The sequence below is a fragment of the Symphalangus syndactylus genome, chromosome 7 (genome assembly GCF_028878055.3).
Source record: "Symphalangus syndactylus isolate Jambi chromosome 7, NHGRI_mSymSyn1-v2.1_pri, whole genome shotgun sequence".
Lineage (NCBI taxonomy): Eukaryota > Metazoa > Chordata > Mammalia > Primates > Hylobatidae > Symphalangus > Symphalangus syndactylus.
Genome location: NC_072429.2, coordinates 44,830,276 through 44,851,560, shown reverse-complemented (window position 1 = coordinate 44,851,560; position 21,285 = coordinate 44,830,276). Strand labels below are relative to the sequence as shown.

The 21,285-nt window shown below is 42.5% G+C and overlaps 1 protein-coding gene across 1 annotated transcript in view; it reads left to right on the top strand.

Annotated features, from left to right (window-relative positions):
• Nucleotides 1-12,377: 12,377 nt before the first annotated feature.
• NDFIP1 (Nedd4 family interacting protein 1) overlaps nucleotides 12,378-21,285 on the top strand; it is a 47,781-nt gene continuing 38,873 nt past the window's right edge. The window contains exon 1 of the mRNA XM_055285851.2: nucleotides 12,378-12,696. Coding sequence (XP_055141826.1) covers nucleotides 12,634-12,696 — 63 coding nt within the window. The 5' untranslated portion in view covers nucleotides 12,378-12,633. The remainder of the gene's footprint in view (nucleotides 12,697-21,285) is intronic.

Below are 21,285 nucleotides of genomic sequence, written 5' to 3'. Positions count from 1 at the left end.
TGAGACTCCATCTCAAAAAATAAAAATAATGAAACATAATAACAAACACAAAATAATTAACCTCCATATGACCTGTTCTTTCACTCATAGAATAGAGATAGAAATAGATACTACCTCATGTGTTTATTGTAATAAAAAAAGATGATAAATATAAATTGTTCGGCACAGTCCCTCACTTAAAGTAAGTGCTCATGTCATGTATTATTCAAACAGCATTCTTGGGACTCAAGACTTCAGAGGCCTCTTTGTTAGGGCATTGAACAATAAAAAATGTGCCTTACAACTTTTTATGGTGAAATACATCAAGGAGAATGTAAGCTGGTGTTCTGGAGCAGCTATAAACTAATCTGACCATGCTTGCTGATGAAGTGACACTGGCTCACCAGGGAAAGGCAAGAGGGTGTTTGGTGTGTCGAGAGCCAAAAACACAGCCTCCCTCAGCCACGGGGCAGGTGGCCTATTACTCTGTTAGAAATGAAAATCCAAGGTTTCGTGGCCTGTTTTCTCATAAGGAACTCGGGAAAGGCCTCATTGCCAGGTGGTATCTTACCTTGTACCTCGATTCTTTTTTTTTTTTTTTTTGAGATGGCATTTCGCTCTTGTTGCCCAGGCTGGAGTGCAATGGCTCAATCTTGGCTCACTGCAACCTCCGCCTCCGGGGTTCAAGCAATTCTCCTGCCTCAGCTTCCTGAGTAGCTGGGATTACTGGCATGGGCCACCATGCCCAGCTAATTTTGTATTTTTAGTAGAGACGGGGTTTCTCTATGTTAGTCAGGCTGGTCTCGAACACCTGACCTCAGGTGATCCACCCGCCTCGGCCTCCCAAAGTGCTGGGATTACAGGTGTGAGCCACCGCGCCCAGCCACCTTGTACCCCGATTCTATCGTAACAGTGCTCACTCCAGGGGAGGAAGTTGACACAGAGGGGGGCTTGTCTTTGCTGCTCTCTGTGGGTTTTAGTTACTGAAGATGTGACAAAGGACTGTCCCAACTTGGGGATAAGGTTAGAGAGAAGTTATGAATAACTGGGCCAGGATTTCTATAGTACTTAAAAAAACTCAGCAGCCAGGCATGGTGGCTCACGCCTCTAATTCCAGCACTTTGGGAGGCCGAGGCAGGTGGATCACCTGAGGTCAGGAGTTCGAGACCAGCCTAGCCAACATGATGAAACCTGTCTTTACTAAAAATACAAAAATCAGCCGGGCATGGTGGCTCATGCCTGTAATCCCAGCTACTCGGGAGGCTGAGACAGGAGAATTGCTTGAACCTGGGAGGTGGAGATTGCAGTGAGCCGAGGTCGTGCCACTGCACTTCCAGCCTGGGCAACAGAGCAAGACTCTGTCTAAAAACAAAACAAAACAAACGAAACAAAAACTCAGGTATTATTTTTTGGTCCTCGCGTAATCTTATTTAGAACTAGAGATTCTCTTGTCCTTTGCCTGAGGCCTGCTGAGTCACCTGAGCAGACCTCCCTGAAGACTTGTAGTAAACAGCGTGCATGCCCACAAGCTGCTGCTGAGTGCAAGCCAACATGGCTTCTTCCACTAAGGGCCCCTGAGGGTCACTTCTCTTCTGCATCATAATTAACACATATGTGTCTCCCCTGACACACCGCAGAGCTCCTAGCTTTAGCATTTCCCATGTGCAATCGTGTTTCTTCTGATACTCTCTAAATACAGGGAGAAAACTACCATCCTAGGAAATGTGAGAACCCCTTGACTTATCTTATGAATCAGTGTGGGAGCTTGGAGAAGTGAAGCACCTTCTCTACTCACCTGGTTCTTTTTTCAAGGCACTTGGTTAAGACAACTGGTTGGAACATTGTGTCCAAAGATGAGGTTCAGAGACTTCGTTTCCTTGTAGATGAACACTATGCTGATGCTGTTCCTCTTTTCTCGGCCACCCACAGCACCTTGTAGGGGAGGAAAAAATAATTTTCCTTCCACCCGTCTAAGTTATCTGCTGGGTCTCCTGTAACAAAAGACAGATTAACAAGAGAAAAAACAAACAGAAGTTTACTAACGTGTATCTTGGCTCATTCCTATAATCCCAGCACTTTGGAAAGCCAAGGCGGGTAAATCACTTGAGTCCAGGAATTTGAAACCAGCCTAGGCAACATAGTGAAACTCCATGTCTAAAAAAAAAAAAAGCAGAGAAAGAAATTTTTTTAAAAAAAGAAGAAGAAGAACAAAACAAGTTTACTAACAGGTATATATATCTCATATAAACATGGGGCGGTCAGGGAAATGAGTAACTCTCAGAGAGGTGGCTTAGAATTCAGGCTTAAATACCATCTTCAGCTAAATCAATGAAAGAATTGTGTGGTGGAGGTAAATTATGAGAAGGTGACCAGGAAATGTACAATAAACAAGGGTAAGCTTTGTTATGCAGATATAAGTTGGTGCTTTCTCCATTGATAAGAATTTCTTGTGATTTAGAATATCTTTCTCTTCCTAGTACAGAGAAAGATATCCCTACACATGGAGATTTCTTTTATAAATGTAAATTTCCCTTTCAAATGGGAAACTTCTCTGTTTTCAGAGATTCTCCCATGTCTGCTATTTCCTAAAATAATCGGCTCAAAATAAGCCTTATGCCAAAGAGGTATATTTTGGGGTAGCATATTCTGTTCTTTTACAATCCCTAAATATACAGTGAACACTAAGCCATTTGTCAGAGGAGGAATCACTTAAAGATTTTATGGAGTCACTCTTGTAGGAGCCTAGGTTGTATATTACCCAATGCAGAGTGTGTGTGGTTGGGGAGAGGGTGTTGTTTGCATAGACTGCAATGTGATGGATATCCTGGAGTTGGACAGTACACAATTTGCACAATCAGATGTAGCAGCCCATGGGGACTAACTATAGCATCACTCCTGGGAAGGGGAAATTCCCAAACTTAAAGCACATATTCTGTTTAGGATGGAGGAGTTTGTTTGGCATATTTATAATTGAATGTTAGTGACAAACTTTGGAAGGAATTTCTCTATTGTTATTGGTATCATCTCTTGTTTTATTTAGCTCAGGGTCACTATCAATTGTATAACCAATCAGGCCTCCACTTTAATTGGATGCCAGGTTTACGGTACACTTGTAATGTATAACTTCATTTTTGTGTTAACCTGATTCTTGGTGTTATTTTAATTCTATGAAGACCTATTATGTGACAGGCCCTGTTCACATGGCAACAAAAGTGAACAAGAAGACAAAGTCTATTTTATGTTGCTATTCTTGTTTTGCTTTTTCTTTCTCATCTACTTCTAATTTGTGATTTCTTGGTCTACAGTAACCTCCTAAATCCTTCCAGGATCAAGTGCATAAAATAAGTGGATATTATAAATATATATGCACCTAAAAATAGAGCAGTAAAATACACAAAGCAAAACTGACACAATTGAAGGGACAAATAGACAATCAACAGCAACAGTTGGAGACTTCAACAACCCACTTTCAATACGGTGAGAACAACTAAGTAGAAGATCAATAAATAGATAGAAGTCTTTTTTTTTTTTTGAGACAGAGTCTTGCTCTGTCACCCAGGCTGGAGTGCAGTGGCATGATCTCAGCTCACTGCAACCTCTGCCTCCCGGGTTCAAGCAATTCTTCTGTCTCAGCCTCCCGAGTAGCTGGGACTACACATGTGTGCCACCATGCCCGGCTAATTTTTGTATTTTTAGTAGAGATGAGATTTCACCATTTTGGCCAGGCTGGTCTCAAACTCTTGACCTCATGATCTGCCCACCTCGGACTCCCAAGGGAATAGAAGTCTTAAACCATACTATAAGCCAGCTAAAGCTAATAGATACCTATAGAAATGTTGGGGCTCAGAAAATAATACACCAAAGTATGGCGTATTATTTGAATACTGAGCACTTTGAATTAAAGGAAATCGAAAGCCTTAGAAGTGACCTCAGAATCAGGGTCGCTCTGACCTTCTTTTGTTTCTCCCCACAAGGGCAGGGACAGGCTCTCTCTGAAGGTACCTTATCTCACTGACGGAAGTTCTTTCAAAATAAACACAATTGCCTTCAATCCACTGTTTAAAATCTCATTGCCAGCTGGGCGCAGTGGCTCATGCCCGTAATCCCAGCATTTTGGAAGGCTGAGGTGGGCAGATCACTTGAGGTCAGGAGTTCAAGACCAGCCTGGCCAACATGGCAAAACGCCATCTCTACTAATAATACAAAAATTCACCAGGCATGGTGTTGGGCATCTATAATCCCAGCTACTCGGGAGCCTGAGACATGAGAATGGCTTGAACTCGGGAGGCAGAGGTTGCAGTGAGCCGAGATCATGCCACTGTACTCCAGCATGGGTGACAGAGTGAAACTGCATCTCAAAAAAATAAAAAGAAATAAAAATAAATAAATCTCATTGCCTAGGGAAGATTAATCAGGAAGAAGAAACAAAAGGTTGTCACCACACCCACCCAAGCAGACTTTTCATATTGCCTGAGAGACCTTATTTGCATACTAAGACAATCTTTGCATTGCAATTCTGCCCCCTCACCTTCCCATAACTTGTTACCACCTTCCCCAGAGCTCAGAGGACCTTTGTCCCAGGCTATTGTCTGTTCTTTAGGCCCATTCATCTCCCCTAAAAATTACTTATTCTTTGTATTAGTCCATTTTCACATGGCTATAAAGAACTGCCCATGACTGGGTAATTTGTAAAAGAAAGAGGCTTAATTGACACACAGTTCAGCATGGTCGGGAAGTCCTCAGGAAACTTACAATCATGGCAGAAGGCAAAGGGGAAGCAAGGCAATGCTTCTCCACAAGGCAGCAGGAAGGAGAAGTGCTGAGCGAAGGGGGAAGAGCCATCAGATCTCACGAGATCTCACTCACTATCATGAGAACAGCCTGGGGGAAACTGCCCCCAAGAATCAATTACCTCCACTTGGTCTCTCCCTTGACACATGGGGATTAGAATTCAAGATCGGATTTGGGTGGGGATGCAAAGCCTAACCATATGAAGAGTGATAACTCTTCCTCTAAAATTGCCTCTATCTCTCCTGTGAAGAGGATATTTAAACTCCATCTGTCAGGTCCTTCTTTGAGTTTCATACTTGGTGTGACTCCCATTGGCTTGCAAGTTAATAGCCTCTTCTCCTGTTAATCTTTTGTCCGTTTATTTAAACAGACTCAATTATTGAACCCTCAGAGGGAAAGTTTAAACTTCCCTAACAAACACTCCACCTAACAATGGCAGAATATATATTTTTCTCTAGCGTATGTGGAACATTCTCTAGGGTAGACTTGATAATCTAGGCCATAAAACAAACGTCAATAAATTTAAAAGGATTGAAATGATGCAAAGTATGTTCTCCAAATACAATAGGATAAAATTAGAAATAAATAACAGAAATTTGGGGGATATGCAGATATATGGAAATCAAACCACACTCTTAAATAACCAATGCGTGAAAGAAGAAATCACAAGAGAAATTAGAAAATACTTTGCGGCCAGGCATGGTGGCTCATGCCTGTAATCCCAGCACTTTGGGAGGCGGAGGTGGGCGGATCACTTGAGGTCAGGAGTTCAAGACCAATTAGCTGGGCATGGTGGTACACACCTGTATAATCCCAGCTACTCAGGAGACTGAGGTGGAAGAATCACTTGAACCGGGAAGGCAGAGGTTACTGTGAGCTATTATTGCACCACTGCACTGCAGCCTGGGTGACAGAGCGAGACTCTCTCTCAAAAAAAAAAAAAAAAAAAGAAAATACTTTGAGATGAAATTAGATAAAGATACAACATATACGGCTGGGCGCAGTGGCTCATGCCTGTAATCCCAGTACTTTGGGAGGCCAAGGCGTTTGAGGCCAGGAGTTTGATACCAGCCTGACCAACATGATGAAACCCTGTCTCTACTAAAAATACAAAAACTAGCCAGGTGTGACGGCACATGCCTGTAATCCCAGCTATTCAGGAGGCTGAGACAGGAAAATCACTTGAACCCAGGAGGCGGAGGTTGCGGTGAGCCATTGCACTCCAGCAGCCTGGGTGACAGAGCGAGACTGCCTCACACAAAAAAAGAAAGACACAACATACCAAAGCTTACCCATATGTAGCTAGAATACATAAATAACCACTTTCAGCACTTCTTAATTTCATTTTGTAGAATAAACGAGAGACCATTTCTTAAATAGTTTCAGGTTCTAGGCATGAAGTCACAGTGTTTATCTATAGTGGTGCTAAATTAATATTTGCTGAATAAATGAATCTGTGGAATTCCAGTGGCAAGAAGGTAAACCAAGGAATCAGGAGTCCCATGTTGGATTCTTATTTGACGAACCCCTTTCCTCTGACTCACCTTTTCTTTTCTTTTCTTTTTTTGAGACGGAGTCTTGCTCTATTCCCCAGACTAGAGTGCAGTGGCATGATCTTGGCTCACTGCAAACTCTGCCTCCCAGGTTCAAGTGATTCTCCTGCCTCAGCCTCCTGAGGAGCTGGGATTGCAGGCTTGTGCCACCACACCCAGTTAATTTTTGTATTTTTAGTAGAGACAGGGTTTCGTCATGTTGGCCAGGCTGGTCTGGAACTCCTGGCCTCAGGTGATCCGCCCGCCTTGGCCTCCCAAAGTGTTGGGATTACAGGTGTGAGCCAAAGCATCTGGCCTCTGACTCACTTTTTCATAAAAGCCGCTTACCTGTTTATATTTTAGGATCTTTTATAAATTCTTATCTTCCTCTCTCCTTCCTTTCCCTTTCCAGTAGGTGTTCTGCATTAGTCTCTGGCTTAAACTCTCTACTTAATCTCTTAGCAAATAACTTCTTTTGTCTTGCTACTAAACTAGGGGTTGGCAAACTACTGCCCAGGAGCCAAGTCCTGCCTACTGCCTGTCTTTGTTTGACCTGACAGTTGAGAAGAGTTTTTACTTTTTTTTTTTAATTCTATTGTTTAGAGCTGGTGTGCAGTGACATGATCACAGCTCAAGGCAGCCTCAAACTCCTATGTTCAAGTGATCCTACTGCCTCAACCTCCTGAGTAGCTGGGACCACAAGCGTTTGCTACCATGTTTGGCTAATGGCTAATTTTTTGTTTTTGTTTTGTTTTGTTTTTGTTTGGAGAGATAGAGTTTTGCTATATTGCCCAGGCTGGTCTCAATCTCCTGGCCTCAAGTGATCCTCTGGCCTCGGCTTCTCAAAGTACTGGGATTACGGGCATAAGCCACTGTGTCTGGCCAGTTTTTACTTTTTATTTTATTTTATTTAAACAGAGTCTCACTCTGTCGGCAGGCTGAAGGGCAGTGGCACGATCTCGGCTCACTGCAACCTCTGCCTCCCGGGCTCAAGTGATTCTCCTGCCTCAGCCTCTGAGTAGCTGGGACTACAGGTTTGTGCCACCACGCCCAGCTAATTTTTGTATTTTTAGTAAAGACGGGGTTTCACCATGTTGGCCAGGATGGTCTCGATCTCTTGACCTCGTGATCTGCCCACCTCCACCTCCCAAAGTGCTGGGATTACAGGCGTGAGCCACCGTGCCCAGCCCAGTTTTTACATTTTTAACTAATTGGAAAAAAAATCAAAAGAAGAACACTATTTCATGACACATAAAAATCATATGTTGAGGCTGGGCACGGTGGCTTACGCCTGTAATCCCAGCACTTTGGGAGGCTGAGGCAGGCGGATCGCTTCAGGTCAGGAGTTCGAGACCAGCCTGGCCAACATAGCGAAACCTTGTCTCTACTAAAAATACAAAAATTATCTGGGCGTGGTGGCAGTTGCCTGTAATCCCAGCCACTTGGAAGGCTAAGGCAGGAGAATCTCTTGAACTCAGGAAGCGAAGGTTGCGGTGAGCCAAGAACATGCCACTGCACTCCATCCAGCCTGGGCGACAGAGTGAGACTCCATCTCAAAAATAAAAAAAAATAATAAAAAAATATGTAATTCACATTTCAATGATCATAAATAAGATTTTATTAGAACACAGTCATGCCAGTTTGGCATTGTTTATGGCTGTGTTCACAATACAATGGCAAAATGGAGTAGCTGCAACAGAGCTTATGGTCCACAAAGCTTAAAATATATCTATCTATTCCTTAACATTAAAAGTTTGCTAAGTTCTAAGCTTTTGTTCTAAATTAAGTTCTAAGCTTTTGTACAATTATACTCATGACTTTGTGAAAGTTGTAAGAATCAAAATGGAGTCACTTATGCCATACCCCAACAAATAGGAGTCGGGAGGCCATAAAGGAGGGGCATTCATGCACACATGTCTATGTTTAAATCTATTTTTAGATTACACTTTCTGAAAACCACAACCTTGAACAAGGCCACCACAACCTTACACACAGAATACTACAAGGACGTCTGCCTAGCAACTGTCTGTTCAGCCTTGGAGTGATGCCACCCTTGTTATTGATCCTTGTAGCCAAGGTTAATAGTTTCAAAACAACATATGTAACCTTGCTCATTTTGCCTTTAAAACCTTTGCCTTCCTTTCCCTCTCTGGGTACATCCATGACCCTTCATGAGGTGCATACATATCCCAGATTGCAATCTTGAGGATTCACAAATAAACCCATTGTCTTTGGAGAATCTCTCTGTTTTTATTTTAGGTTGACAACTTTCTGTCTTCCCACGACAGCAAAGCCCTTTTCTTTCTTTCTGTTTTTTTTCTAGATGAAGTTTCACTCTTGCTGCCCAGGCTGGAGTGCGATGGTGCGATCTCGGCTCACTGCAACCTCTGCCTCTCGGGTTCAAGCGATTCTCCTGCCTTAGCCTCCCAAGTAGCTGGGATTACAGGCATGTGCCACCATGCCTGGCTAAGTTTTTTGTATTTTTAGTAGAGATGGGGTTTCTCTATGTTGGTCAAGCTGATCTCCAACTCCCAACCTCAGGTGATCCTCCTGCCTCGGCCTCCCAAAGTGCTGGGATTACAGGCGTGAGCCACCACACCTGGCCAACAAAACCCTTTTCTCGTTCAAAACCCTTTCTTCCCAATCCTTACCTGATTATCCCAGCTGGCCACATAATTCTCTTCACTATCTCTCAGCATTAGTTACTATAGCTCAACACAGTTGTAATTAATTTGTAAGTTTTATATTTGAAAAATGTCTTGAATAAGTGTTTACTATCATCTCTATTTCATCATGAAGACTCCAAAGGTTAGAACTTTCTATCTCCGGTCTATTTATGTCCTGTATTTCTCTCCACACCCAAAGCAGTGCGTACGTTTTGGAGCCAGACAAATCCCAGTTTGTGTTTTGACTCCACCACTCACAAAGCTGAGTAGGTTATGTAAATTTCCTGAGTCTCTTCGTCTGCAGAATGGGTTTGTTATGAAGATTCAGCAGATGATGTACCATCAGGTCCAAGATTCTGGAAGTGCTCCATAACAGCAGTAATTATCAGTGGATAATTTATTTGCAATATGAAGATATTACTTTTTGCTCTTAATGGACCTTATGGTAATGTAATGAGAATTAAAAGAAGTAGTAAGTCAGTAGAAATAAAACTTCAGGGTTTAATTGGAGCCCTGTGAAGACTAGCTGGAGAAGTTCAAGGCCTCAAATGAGATATTAGACTAATGAGGCTTTTGTTAAATTTAACACATTTAATTTATTAGACTAATGAGGCTTTTGTTAAATTTAACACATTTAACAAACCCTTCTTGGTTACTTACTGAGCTGTGCACTACCTAGGTCAAGCCTCATGTGGATATAAAAGACAGAAGGCCACATTTATCCTAGAGATTTGTATCTATATTGCCGGGGGAAAGGGATATGGACATGAGCTATGCTTATACTTGTCCATGTTTCTCTTCTCTCTCAGGAGGGATGATTCAGAGTCAGCAATTCACATATGCAGTACTGCACATGGAAAGTATTACTGTTATTCTGTGGGGAAATAAGCTTCTAAGTGCAGCAATCTGAAATTAATAACTTTCTCTGTGGAAACTCTCTTGACAACATCTCGAGATGAAGCCAAAGAGCACAATTTGTATGGCTTTGGATTATCTTCTCTGTCTGCTTGGCTTGCACCAGGCATGGATCTGTGAGCCAGAAATTCAGTTTTCCCCTTCGTTGTACAATTTGCCTGCCAGCTGGAGGCCTAATATAGCAGTGACTCAATTTCTCAATTCTCCAATTTATCCACCCATCAAATCAAGGCAAATAATCTCAATTTACTTATTAGAGGCTTTGGGGAACTCAAGAAAAAAAAGACCAAAATCTTTACCGTGACTACAAAACATTTTGGTTGAGGACATAGGAAAAGGAGATTGGAAGTTGGAGATCAATTTTCTTTTACTTTCAATGCAAAATATTTCTATGATAAAGCCTGTTATTTATATTATGATAAATATTTGTGTCCACATGCAGGGAGTATATAGATATTGAGGGAGAAAGTAATTTAGGAAAGAAATAGAAGGGTGGCAACATCTTTTCCACAAAAGCCACAGCACTGCAGACATGCATAAAGATTGCAGTTGTTGCTCCAATAGCCTTATGTGGTAGGCCGACAAATTCTTTTTTCTCTCTCTTTTTTTTTTTTTCCAGAGATTGTGTCTCACTATGTTGCCCAGGTTGGTCTTGAACTGCTGGCTCCTGGGCTCACGTGATCCTCGAGTCTCAGCCTCTCAAAGTGCTGAGATTACAGATGTGAGCCACTGTGCCCAGTGGACAAATTCTTTTTTATTCTTTCTTACACGTAAATTTGGACAATCTGGACAAAGAAGTCTGGATTTCTACTTTCTACTGCTGAAATTTTTAAAAATTTCAAATTAGATTTTTGCATCCTTTATACAAGACTACATGGCAGGACATTATGTTTGATTCACTGTACCTGATTACATTTAAATGTTGTTTTTCTGGATTAAAAACAACAACTGAGGGACAGAGTGAAGAGCCTCTAAATAGACTTGAGAGCTTGGAATGTTGCTACATTTGTTCACTCTCCCAACATGTTAATATGTGAGACTAATACTTGGAAATAGCGACAGATATGGAGGAGTTTGGATGCTGAGAGAGAACTCAAAGTGAAGATGGTAAACATCTAGAGTTTTTATTGATTACAATTTTCTCATATATACAGAAACCTCAGGGTGTGTTTGAAACACAGCTCTCTTTTAAAATACATAATTAACTAAACTTCAAAATTAGAAGCTAAGACAATAATCATAATAATATAACCTCTACACTGCCAACTTGGAAAGGCAATGAAGAAGAAATGGGAATTGCAACAAGCTTCAGAGATGGAAGATTTTTTTTTTTCTCTGTAGGACATGTGGGTAGAAGCAATTGCAGATGGCTGGGTGTGAAAGAAACAGACCTTGCAAGCCTGCTATGTAGCTATACTGTGCTAGATGCCATTGGGAGGTAATAAGATTTAAAAGACAAATACTCTTGTCTTCACAAAGCTTATAATTTAGTTGTGCAATACTGGTTAAGAAAGCTGGCTTAATGGAGTTGTATTCCAGCTTCACCCCTTAGTAGCTCTGTGTCTTTGGGTGAGATATTTAATTTCTTTGGGCATAACTTCCTCATCTGTGAAACACTGATAATTATATCTCCTATATGGCAGCTATGCCAGCCTCCTTTCTGTTCTTCCGCAAGGCAATCTCTCTCTGGACCGCCCTTTGCACCTGTTCCTGTGGTCGGGAAAACCTTTAGCATGGCCAAACCCTTCAAGTTTTGACTTCCATGTCACCGACTCAGGGAGCTTTTTTGGAAAATATGGTTTCCGATTCCGCAGATGAGGCTGTTAAAATACTAAAGGATGGCATAAACATGAGGATGCTATTATAATCATCCACCCTAAGTAGGATTTGAGATCCAAGCAGTTCTCAAGGATTTAGGGTTAGCAAACTTTTTCTGTAAAATGTCAGATAGCAAGTATTCTAGGGTTTGTAGGCCATACCAAACAAATGGGTGCTGCTTTGTTCCAATAAAACTTTATTTATGGACACTGAAACTTGAATTTCATGTACTTTTCACAGTCATGGTGGCAGACCGTATTTGGCCCCCTCCCTGTCGCTGGCTGACCCCTGGTTTATGAGTACGGCAGATAAAAGAAGGGGGTGAATAAGAACCACGATTCTGCTGCCAGACACGAGGGATCAGGTCGCTGCTGTGAAGACTGTCAACCTCTCTGGTTGTCAACGACCTCGAGAATGGGGCTGTGGTCCCTGCGTCAGGGCGGTGGTGCTGAGGGCTGGATGAGGGCACGTAAGTGAAGCTCAGTGCTTGGCACGAGGTGGTCATCAGCAGCATCGCCCTTTCTTTGGGCTGGCCTGTTAGTAATTCGTTTTTAGTGGAATCGAATACAACACTTGAGCCTCGGAGGCTCAGGTCGTCGGAGCAACTACACCTGTGCTGGTGCACCTCGGGGCGCCGGCGCAGGACTAGGCCGGGCCGGGCAGGGCGGTGCGAGTCGGGGGCGGGGCGGCAGCGCAGCGTCGTCGTCGTAGTCCCCGCCTCTTCCCCAGGGGCCGCGTCGGAGTCTCGGCGGCGGCGGCGGCGGCGGCGGCGCTTACAGCTTGAGAAGAGCGTCTCGCCCGGGAGCGGCGGCGGCCATCGAGACCCACCCAAGGCGCGTTCCCCTCGGCCTCGCAGCACTCCCAGGCCGCAGCGGCCGCGCCCCTTCAGCTAGCTCGCTCGCTCGCTCTCCTTCCCTGCTGCCCGCTGCGCCATGGCGTTGGCGTTGGCGGCGCTGGCGGCGGTCGAGCCGGCCTGCGGCAGCCGGTACCAGCAGGTAAGCGGCGCCCGACTCCAGCCCCGGACTCCGGCCCCCGGCTCTGCCCTGCCCGCTGGCCGCCTCAGGCCTCTCTGGCCGGCCCGCGGCCAACTCAACGCCGGGGCTTGGCAGGCCGCGCTGGGCCTGGAGGGGCGGGTCGGGCCCCGGGCTCGGATTCGAGGCTGCTGCGGGCCCGGCCTTTCCGTCCGCGACCCCGGGTGGGACTCCGGCGGTGGAAAGCCCTCCTCCCGGCCTCGTTTCCCGCATTTCCCAGGGCGGGCGGGTGCCTGAGTCAGAACCTGCGACCCACAGGCGGCATCGATCAGAGGCATTCGTTTTTCATGTTTCCACCTTTGGTTTGATGTCATTGGAAAAGAAAGAAAGAAAAAAGCATGAAACGGAAACTGGGTGGAGAGAAAAGATTAAAATCTCTGCTGCTGCCGATAGCTCCCCACAGCAAGATGCTATTGCTCAGGGTTTCTGAGCCTAGTTTGTCGAAACCCATCCCCCTCGCCTCCGTTTTAAGACAAAAGTAAAAAATGAAGCAAGAGACAAGCCCGCAGTTTGCAGTAGATTTGGAAGAGGCGATGTTTGGCTGTGGTGATGCCCCAAAAGGGAGAGCTACGGGGAAGTCTGCAGGGCGTGTGCCGGGTGTATTTTAAATGCATGGAAGTGACGTTTTAAGAGATTTGATGGCATAGCTGGGGAGGAAATGTATAGGGAATGATTGGATCATTTTCTCGGGTTTGATTTAATACATTGAGGCCCCAGGGAAAAGAGCTGCTTGTTTCACTCCCCGTCTGTACTAAATTCCCCCAGGAAATTTAGAGACCACCTGCAGGGTTTTTGGAAGTGTTAATCTAACATATCGTAATGGTGGGAATTGAGCCAGGTGGTAAACTGATGTTGATTGGAACCGCAAATAACGGCTTGTGTTTGTCATGTTTCAGATGCTTTCGGTGCATACAGATGTCAATCCTGCTTTTATCAAATAAAATGTCCTATCTTAGACGATCTACAATTTTATATTTTAGAAATAAGGAAAGCCAGCCAGTACGATGAAAACGTAGATTAACCCTGGTGTGGCCTGTTACTGGTTTGTTTTGCTGTCATCAGCCATGTGTTGCAATCCGCCCCCACTCAGGCTTGGACTCCCAAAATGACTAGTTAAGAATTTCGCTTCTTGGTTTTATAAACACGGCCCAAATTGTGGCAATGCAGTTAATCCTTAGATCTCTTCAGAGCACATGGATCTAGCACATGCTTTTTTTGTATGACCTTGGGCAGCCTGCGGGTTCCTTACTGCTTTAATAAAATGGGAATAACAGATGTCACTTAACTGTCACCACAGTGTTTGCAAATCACTCCTACTGTATACTGTCATCTGATTTCATCCTTTTCATCCTGACTTGGGTAAGGCTAACAAGCAAGAGCTGTGGTTTTTCTTTGTACTGCCATCTTCTTGAGCTATTAGGTAATGCCGACATACTGCTAGAATACAAAAAATTTGCTGTAGTATCAAAACCATGTATTCCTTAGTGTGGCATTTAATGTTTTTTAATTATGCAGAATTGAAGTATAAAAAAATGAAAAAAACCTTCCTAGAAAAATTGTAAAAGGTGAAAGCCCAAAAAACTGCAAAACCCTCCCTAAACGAAAACCAAATAGATAACCAAAGGTAATATTTTAATGTGCATTCTTGTGGGTTTATAGCTATGTAAATATACATAGTTATAGATCAGTAGATGTGTGTACAGATAAGGAATGCAGGAAAGCTAATATTGATTTTTTTATGCAACAATCACAGTACTAAGTAATTTACATCCATTTTTTTTTTTCATTTAATCCATACCAAACCCTTATGAACCAGGGTTTGTTCTCATTGTCAAAGACTCAAAGTGGCTCAGTAACTTGCCTCAAGGTCACAAGCTGCTAAGTAGTGATTACAAGGATATACACACACTCACCTACTTAAAACACAGGCTCACAGTCCAAATATAGGTGTATGCATTAGCAGATATATACGCATGCATATGTATTCTCTTACATGCCCATATATACATATACAGACATATCTTTTACATTCGTGTGCGGTTTTATGAGCCCCTGATCATACTTGCACATACTTTTGCACGTGTCCATGTGTATCTTGTTCTCAGACGTGCATTCATACATTTGCACATGTGTATCATGCACATGTATCTACAAAGGCATGCTAGATAAGTAATGAAATGGGTTCATATTTCTATTTTGTAATGTTCTTCACACAATGTTATTAATGTCTTCTATATAAAATATTTTTAATGTCTGCATGGCATGTAATTGTATGGCTGAATCATAATTTAATTGCTTATCTTTGGTCACTAAGAATGTTTATAGTTTTTTTCATTGACTGAAATTTATTTTACATACGTCTTCAACTGTTTCCTTAGCATAAATTACTAGCCATGGAAATGCCTGGTCAGAGAATATGCATATTTAAAAGGCTTTTGAATTATAGAATGATGGTGAATTGTCCAGGCAACTTGATAGGAGCATGATACTCTTTGGTTGTCACACAGGGCTGTTCTGACTTCTATTTGATCTGGTTAATCAAATTGAGCTAGTTTTCTCACCAAGTAAATGTAATGGAAAACTGTATGATTCATTCATAAATGCAAACACAGTTTTGTCTTTATGGTCTTTTTATTGGTAGTGTAATATGTGGACAACTTGAATTTAGCATAGTGACAGACTGTGCTAGGCTCAACCAGGTGTGGTGGCTCACACCTGTAATCACAGCACTTTGGGAGGCCGAGGCAGGCGGATCACTTGGTCAGGAGTTCGAGACCAGCCTGGCCAACATGGCGAAACCTTGTCTCTACTAAAAATACAAAAATTAGCCAGGTGTGGTGGTACTCGCCTGTAATCCCAGCTACTTGGGAGGCTGAGGCAGGAGAATTGCTTGAACCTGGGAGGCAGAGGTTGCAGTGAGCCGAGATTGTGCCACTACACCCCAGCCTGGGTGACAGAGCAAGACTGTCTCAAAACAAAACAAAACAAAACAAAAAATGGCCAGGCAAGGTGGCTCATGCCTGTAATCCCAGCACTTTGGGAGGCCAAGGCGGGCAGATCACAAAGATCACGAGGTCAAGAGATTGAGACCATCCCGGCCAACATGTGAAACCCCACCTCTATTAAAAATATAAAAATTAGCTGGGCGTGGTGGCGTGCACCTGTAGTCCCAGCTACTCAGGAGGCTGAGGCAGGAGAATCGCTTGAACCCAGGAGGCAGATGTTGCAGTGAACTGAGATCGTGCCACTGCATTCCTGCCTGGCGACAGAGCAAGACTCTGTTTTAAAGGAAATAAATAAATAAATAAATAAATAAATAAATAAATAAATAAAGCGTGGCGTGGTGGTGCACACCTGTAATCCCAGCTACTTGGGAGGCTGAGGCAGGAAAATCACTTGATCCCAGGAGGCAGAGATTGCAGTGAGATGGGATCGCACCACTGTACTCCAGCTTGGGTGAGCAAGACTGTCATTAAAAAAAAAAAAAGGCACCGAGGTGGGCAGATCACGAGGTCAGAAGATTGAGACCATCCTGGCTAACATGGTGAAACCCCATCTCTACTAAAAATACAAAAAATTAGCTGGTCGTGGTGGCCACGTGCCTGTAGTCCCAGCTACTCGGGAGGCTGAGGCAGGAGAAATCCGGGAGGTGAAGGTTGCAGCGAGCCAAGATTGCGCCACTGCACTCCAGGCTGGGCGACAGAGTGAGACTCTGTCCCAAAAAAAAAAAAAGAGGCTAGGCTTATAGGTTCCCTGTGGCATTTTTTTTTTTTTTTCATTTTTGCATTTTGAAACTGAGACTGTGTCTCAGACAGTATGGAAGCACTATTTTAGAAAGACTTAAGTAGGCCCATACTGAGTGCTGAGAAACCTGTTACGTGTTTCTCTCTCTGAGGACGTTAACTCCCGTTCATCCATAGATGAATGCAGATCATCTGCAGTAGATCTGTGCATGAATTTTGCCAATTCATTTCAAGTATTTTGGGATACTTGGATTTGAATTCAGTGTAAGCGGGTGATGATGACACTGCCATGTAGGTTCAAACAGATTACAGAATGTTTAGTTCTGGACTTGCCTCATTACCTGCTAAAGAAGTTGCCCATTTGTGAGCATCACCAATACTCTGTATTATAGTTTGATGACATTATAGTACAGCTTTTGGAATGGTATACTTTTGGATAAATTCTCTCAGGATTATGGAGGAATATTTTGATGAGCATAAGAATTTCATCTCTGATAGGTCAAACCATATTCATGTTAAATTATTAGATGAAGTAATGATCCTGGAGGAAGGAATGAATAGTGCTTATGTGGCTTTTTTGCTTATTTTTCAGTTTCAAAAGAAGTTATAATTATATCACAGAATGCCGATATAATCTAAATGTCAAAGTTTCTTAAGTTATATGCTGTATTTGTGGCCTACATGGTCAGTGATCAAAGAAAATTTATAAAAATATTAGGAAGATGGGTAAATTATTCCTTTGAAAACTTTTAATTGTGGTAAAATACACATAAAATTTACCATGTTAACCATTTTTAAGTATATAGTTTAGTGGCATTAAGTACATTCACATTGTTGTGGAACCAGTCCATCTCCAGAACTTTTTCACCTTGCAAAACTGAAACTCCATTGAACAATAACTCTCCATTCCCCCCTCCTCCAGCCCCTGGAAGCCGCCATTCTACTTTCTGTGTATTTGACTACTGTAGGTACCTCTCATAAGTGGAATTAGACAGGATTTGTCCTTTTGTGACTGGCATATATCACTTAGCATAATGTCTTCAGAGGTCATCCATGTTGTAGCATGTGTCAGAATTTCCTGCCTCTTTAAGGCTGAATAATAGTCCATTTTATATATGTACCACATTTTGTTTATGCATTCATTTGTTGACGGAGGCTTGGTTTGCTTCTACCTTTTGGTCATTGTGAGTAATGCTGCTATAAAAAATATGAGTCTACAAATATCTTTCAAGTCCCTGCTTTCAGTTCTTTTGGATATACCCAGAAATGGAATTGCTGGGTCATACGGCAATTCTATTTTTAAGTTTTCGAGGAACTCCCATACTGTTTTCCATAGCAGCTTCACCATTTCATTTTCCCACCAGCAGTGCGTAAGGATTCCAATTTCTCCATATCCTCAACATACTTGTTATGTTCTCTTTTTTGTTTTTTTGATAGTAGCCATCTAATGGGTGTGAAGTGGTATCTCATTGCAGTATTGATCCCTATTTCCCTAATAACTAGTGATGTTGAGCATCTTTTCATGTGCTTATTGGCCATTGATATTTTCTTCAGAGAAAATGTGTATTCAAGTTCTTTGCTCATTTTTGAATTGAGTTTTTTGTTTTGTTATCGAGTTGTAGGAGTAATTTCTTCATGATGTTTACATTTTCAACTTTTTACTATGGAAATTTCAAACACATACAGTAATAAAGTAGTATAAGAAACTTTATGCACCATCACCCAGCTTCAGCAATTGTGAATGAATGGCCAATATTATTTCATTTATACTCACTACATTATCTTGAAACGAATCCTAGAAATCATATATTGATAAATATTTCTATGTGTAACTCTAAAAGAAAACAAATGGTATGATATTTCAAGAAGATATCACACGAGGAATATATCATGAGAGCTCTCTTGTAATTTGTGAGGAGTATGGAAATAGGATTTGTCATTGTCGGGCTGTGGATCCATAACTAACTGTCCTTTGTATTGATTGGGCTCACTCTTGCCAAGCCTCATGCTTTGTTTTTGTAGCAGTGATAGATTCCTGTTAGTCTATCCTTGTTTTCTTACCTGATCCCATGGGTGACCACTTGTTAGGCAAGATTTATTTGGCTTAATCATACTATCTGTGTCCTGAAAACAGGGCAGCACTTCCTGGTTTGGGCAGAAACCAAGGCCCAGTTGAACTGCTCTAGGGAATTTTGCTCTAAGCTGATGCCACCAGTAGTTTGACTGCACATAACTTCAAATTGTTTTATCCTAGACATCAATTATATTTCATTATTTTATGCTAGGTTATAAAGTAAATCCCACCATGAGAATAACTTCATATTTTTATTAAGAGAGAGAAAAAGGCTCGAAGAGATTCAGGTGACATTCTCAGATTTATTTGTTTTTAGGGCTTTAAAATAATTATTTTGGTTTCTTAAAATGTTCTTATTTTATCTTTAAGCAAGTACAACAGCTTAGAAGAATTATATTCTTTTTTTTTTTTGAGATAGAGTTTCGTTCTTCTTGCTCAGGCTGGAGGGCAATGGCGCGATCTTGGCTCACTGCAACCTCCGCCTCCCAGGTTCAAGCGATTTTCCTGCCTCAGCCTCTTGAGTAGCTGGCATTACAGGTGCTCACCACTATGCCCAGCTAATTTTTTGTATTTTTAGTAGAGGCGGGTTTTCACCATGTTGGCCGGGCTAGTCTCGAACTCCTGGCCTCAAATGATCCACCCACCTCGGCCTCCCAAAGTGCTGGGATTACAGGTGTGAGCCACCATGCCCAGGCTACCTTCATATGTATTTTTCTTTTCTCTTCTCTTCTCCTCTCCTCTTCTTTTTTTTTTTTTTTTTTTTTTTTTTTTTTTTTTTTTTTTGAGACAGGATCTGGCTGTGTCACCTAGGCTGTAGTGCAGTGGTGAGATCTCCGCTCACTGCAATCTCCGCCTCCTGGGTTCAAGAGATTCTCGTGCCTCAGCTTCCCGAGTAGCTGGTGTTACAGGTGCATGCCACCACGCCTGGCTAATTTTTGTATTTTTAGTAGAGATGGGGTTTCATCACATTGCCCAGGCTGGTCTCGAACTCCTGGCCTTAAGTGATCTGCCCGTCTCTGCCTCCCAAAGTGCTGGGATTACAGACATGAGCCACCATGCCTAGCCCATATGTATAATATATTTCTTATCCCCCTCCCTGAGCAATTTAGAATAATCTTTGACCGCTTTTTCTGTTTTTGTCTTTTAAATTAGTTTATCTCAGCAATATCAATTAGTACTTACCATAATCAGAGGCTTGAATACAATTTGGAAGTCTGTCTGGAGACTGGACAATTTATGAATAGAGATATAAGGGTTTAGGGAGTGGTGCCTGTTTAATAATTATTTCATTTTCTTTTTTTTCTTTTTTCCTTTTTTTGAGACGGAATCTCACTCTGTCGCCAGGCTGCAGTGCAGTGGCGAAATCTCAGCTCACTGCAACCTCCGCCTCCTGGGCTCAAGTGATTCTTCTGCCTCAGTTTTCCTGAGTAGCTGGGACTACAGGCGCCTGCCACCACGCCCAGCTAATTTTTTGTATTTTTAGTAGAGATGGGGTTTCACCATGTTGGCAAGGATGGTCTCGATCTCTTGACCTCGTGATCCACCCGCCTCCGTCTCCCAAAGTGCTGGGATTACAGGCGTGAGCCACTGCGCCCGGCCGATTTCATTTTATCATTCAATGCTTAAATGTGGTATTTAAAAGTAAACATTTTGTATTATATAGTAATACATTCTTCATGTGCTAGATTCAAACAGTAACTTTCTAAAGAAAAACTGATTTCCCTTTTCTCCCTACCTATTTCTTCACAGAACTGTAACTGCTCCTCAAGTTTGGTGTGCGTTCAACAGGCTTTTTTTTTGAGACAAGGCCTCACTCTGCACCCAGGCTGGAGTGCAGCCACACAATCTCGGCTCACTGCAACCCTCCATCTTCAGGCTTTCTTCTTAACCTTTCCTTGGCTTTAAATGTTTTTTAAATAAATCTATACTTTCAAATAGACTTTACTTTTTGGAACTTTTTTCCCCCTAAGATGGGTTCCTGCTATGTTGCTACCCAGGCTGGCCTCAAACTCCTTGGCTCAAGCGATCCTTCCCCCACCGGCCTCCCGAGTAGCTGGGACCACAGGCACACACCACCACCCCCAGCTGAAACATTTTAAATTTTTCAGAAACACTGAGAAGACAGTAGAGAGTTTCCATATGCCCTGTGCCCAGCTTTCCCTATTAGCATCTTATATCAGTATGGTGCGTTTCTCACAATTTTTGAACCAATATTAGTACATTGTTGTCAATTAAAGTCTGTACTTTGTTCAGATTTTCTAAGCTTTTACCTAATGTCCTTTTTCTGTTCCAGGATCCCATCCAGGATCCAGGATGATATAATATGGTAACGTTACATTTAGTCGTCCTGTCTCCTTAGGCTCCTCTTGGCTGTGAGTTTCTCAAACTTTCCTTGTTTTTGATGAGCTTGACAGTTTTGAGGAGTACTGGTCAGGTCTTTGTAGAATGTCCCTCAATTGGGGTTTGTTTGATGTTTTTCTCATGATTAGACTGGGGTTGTGGATTTGGGGGAAGACCACAGGTAATGTGCTGTTCTCATCACATCATATAAAGAATGCACACTGCCAACATGACTCATCATTGTTGACACTGACCTTGATCACCTGGCTGAGGTAGTGTTTGTCAGATTTCTCTTCTGTAAAGATACTTTTTACCCCACTTTCCATACTTACTCTTGGGAAGGAAGTCACTATACATGGTCCACACATAAGGAGTGGGGAGTTATGTAACACCTCG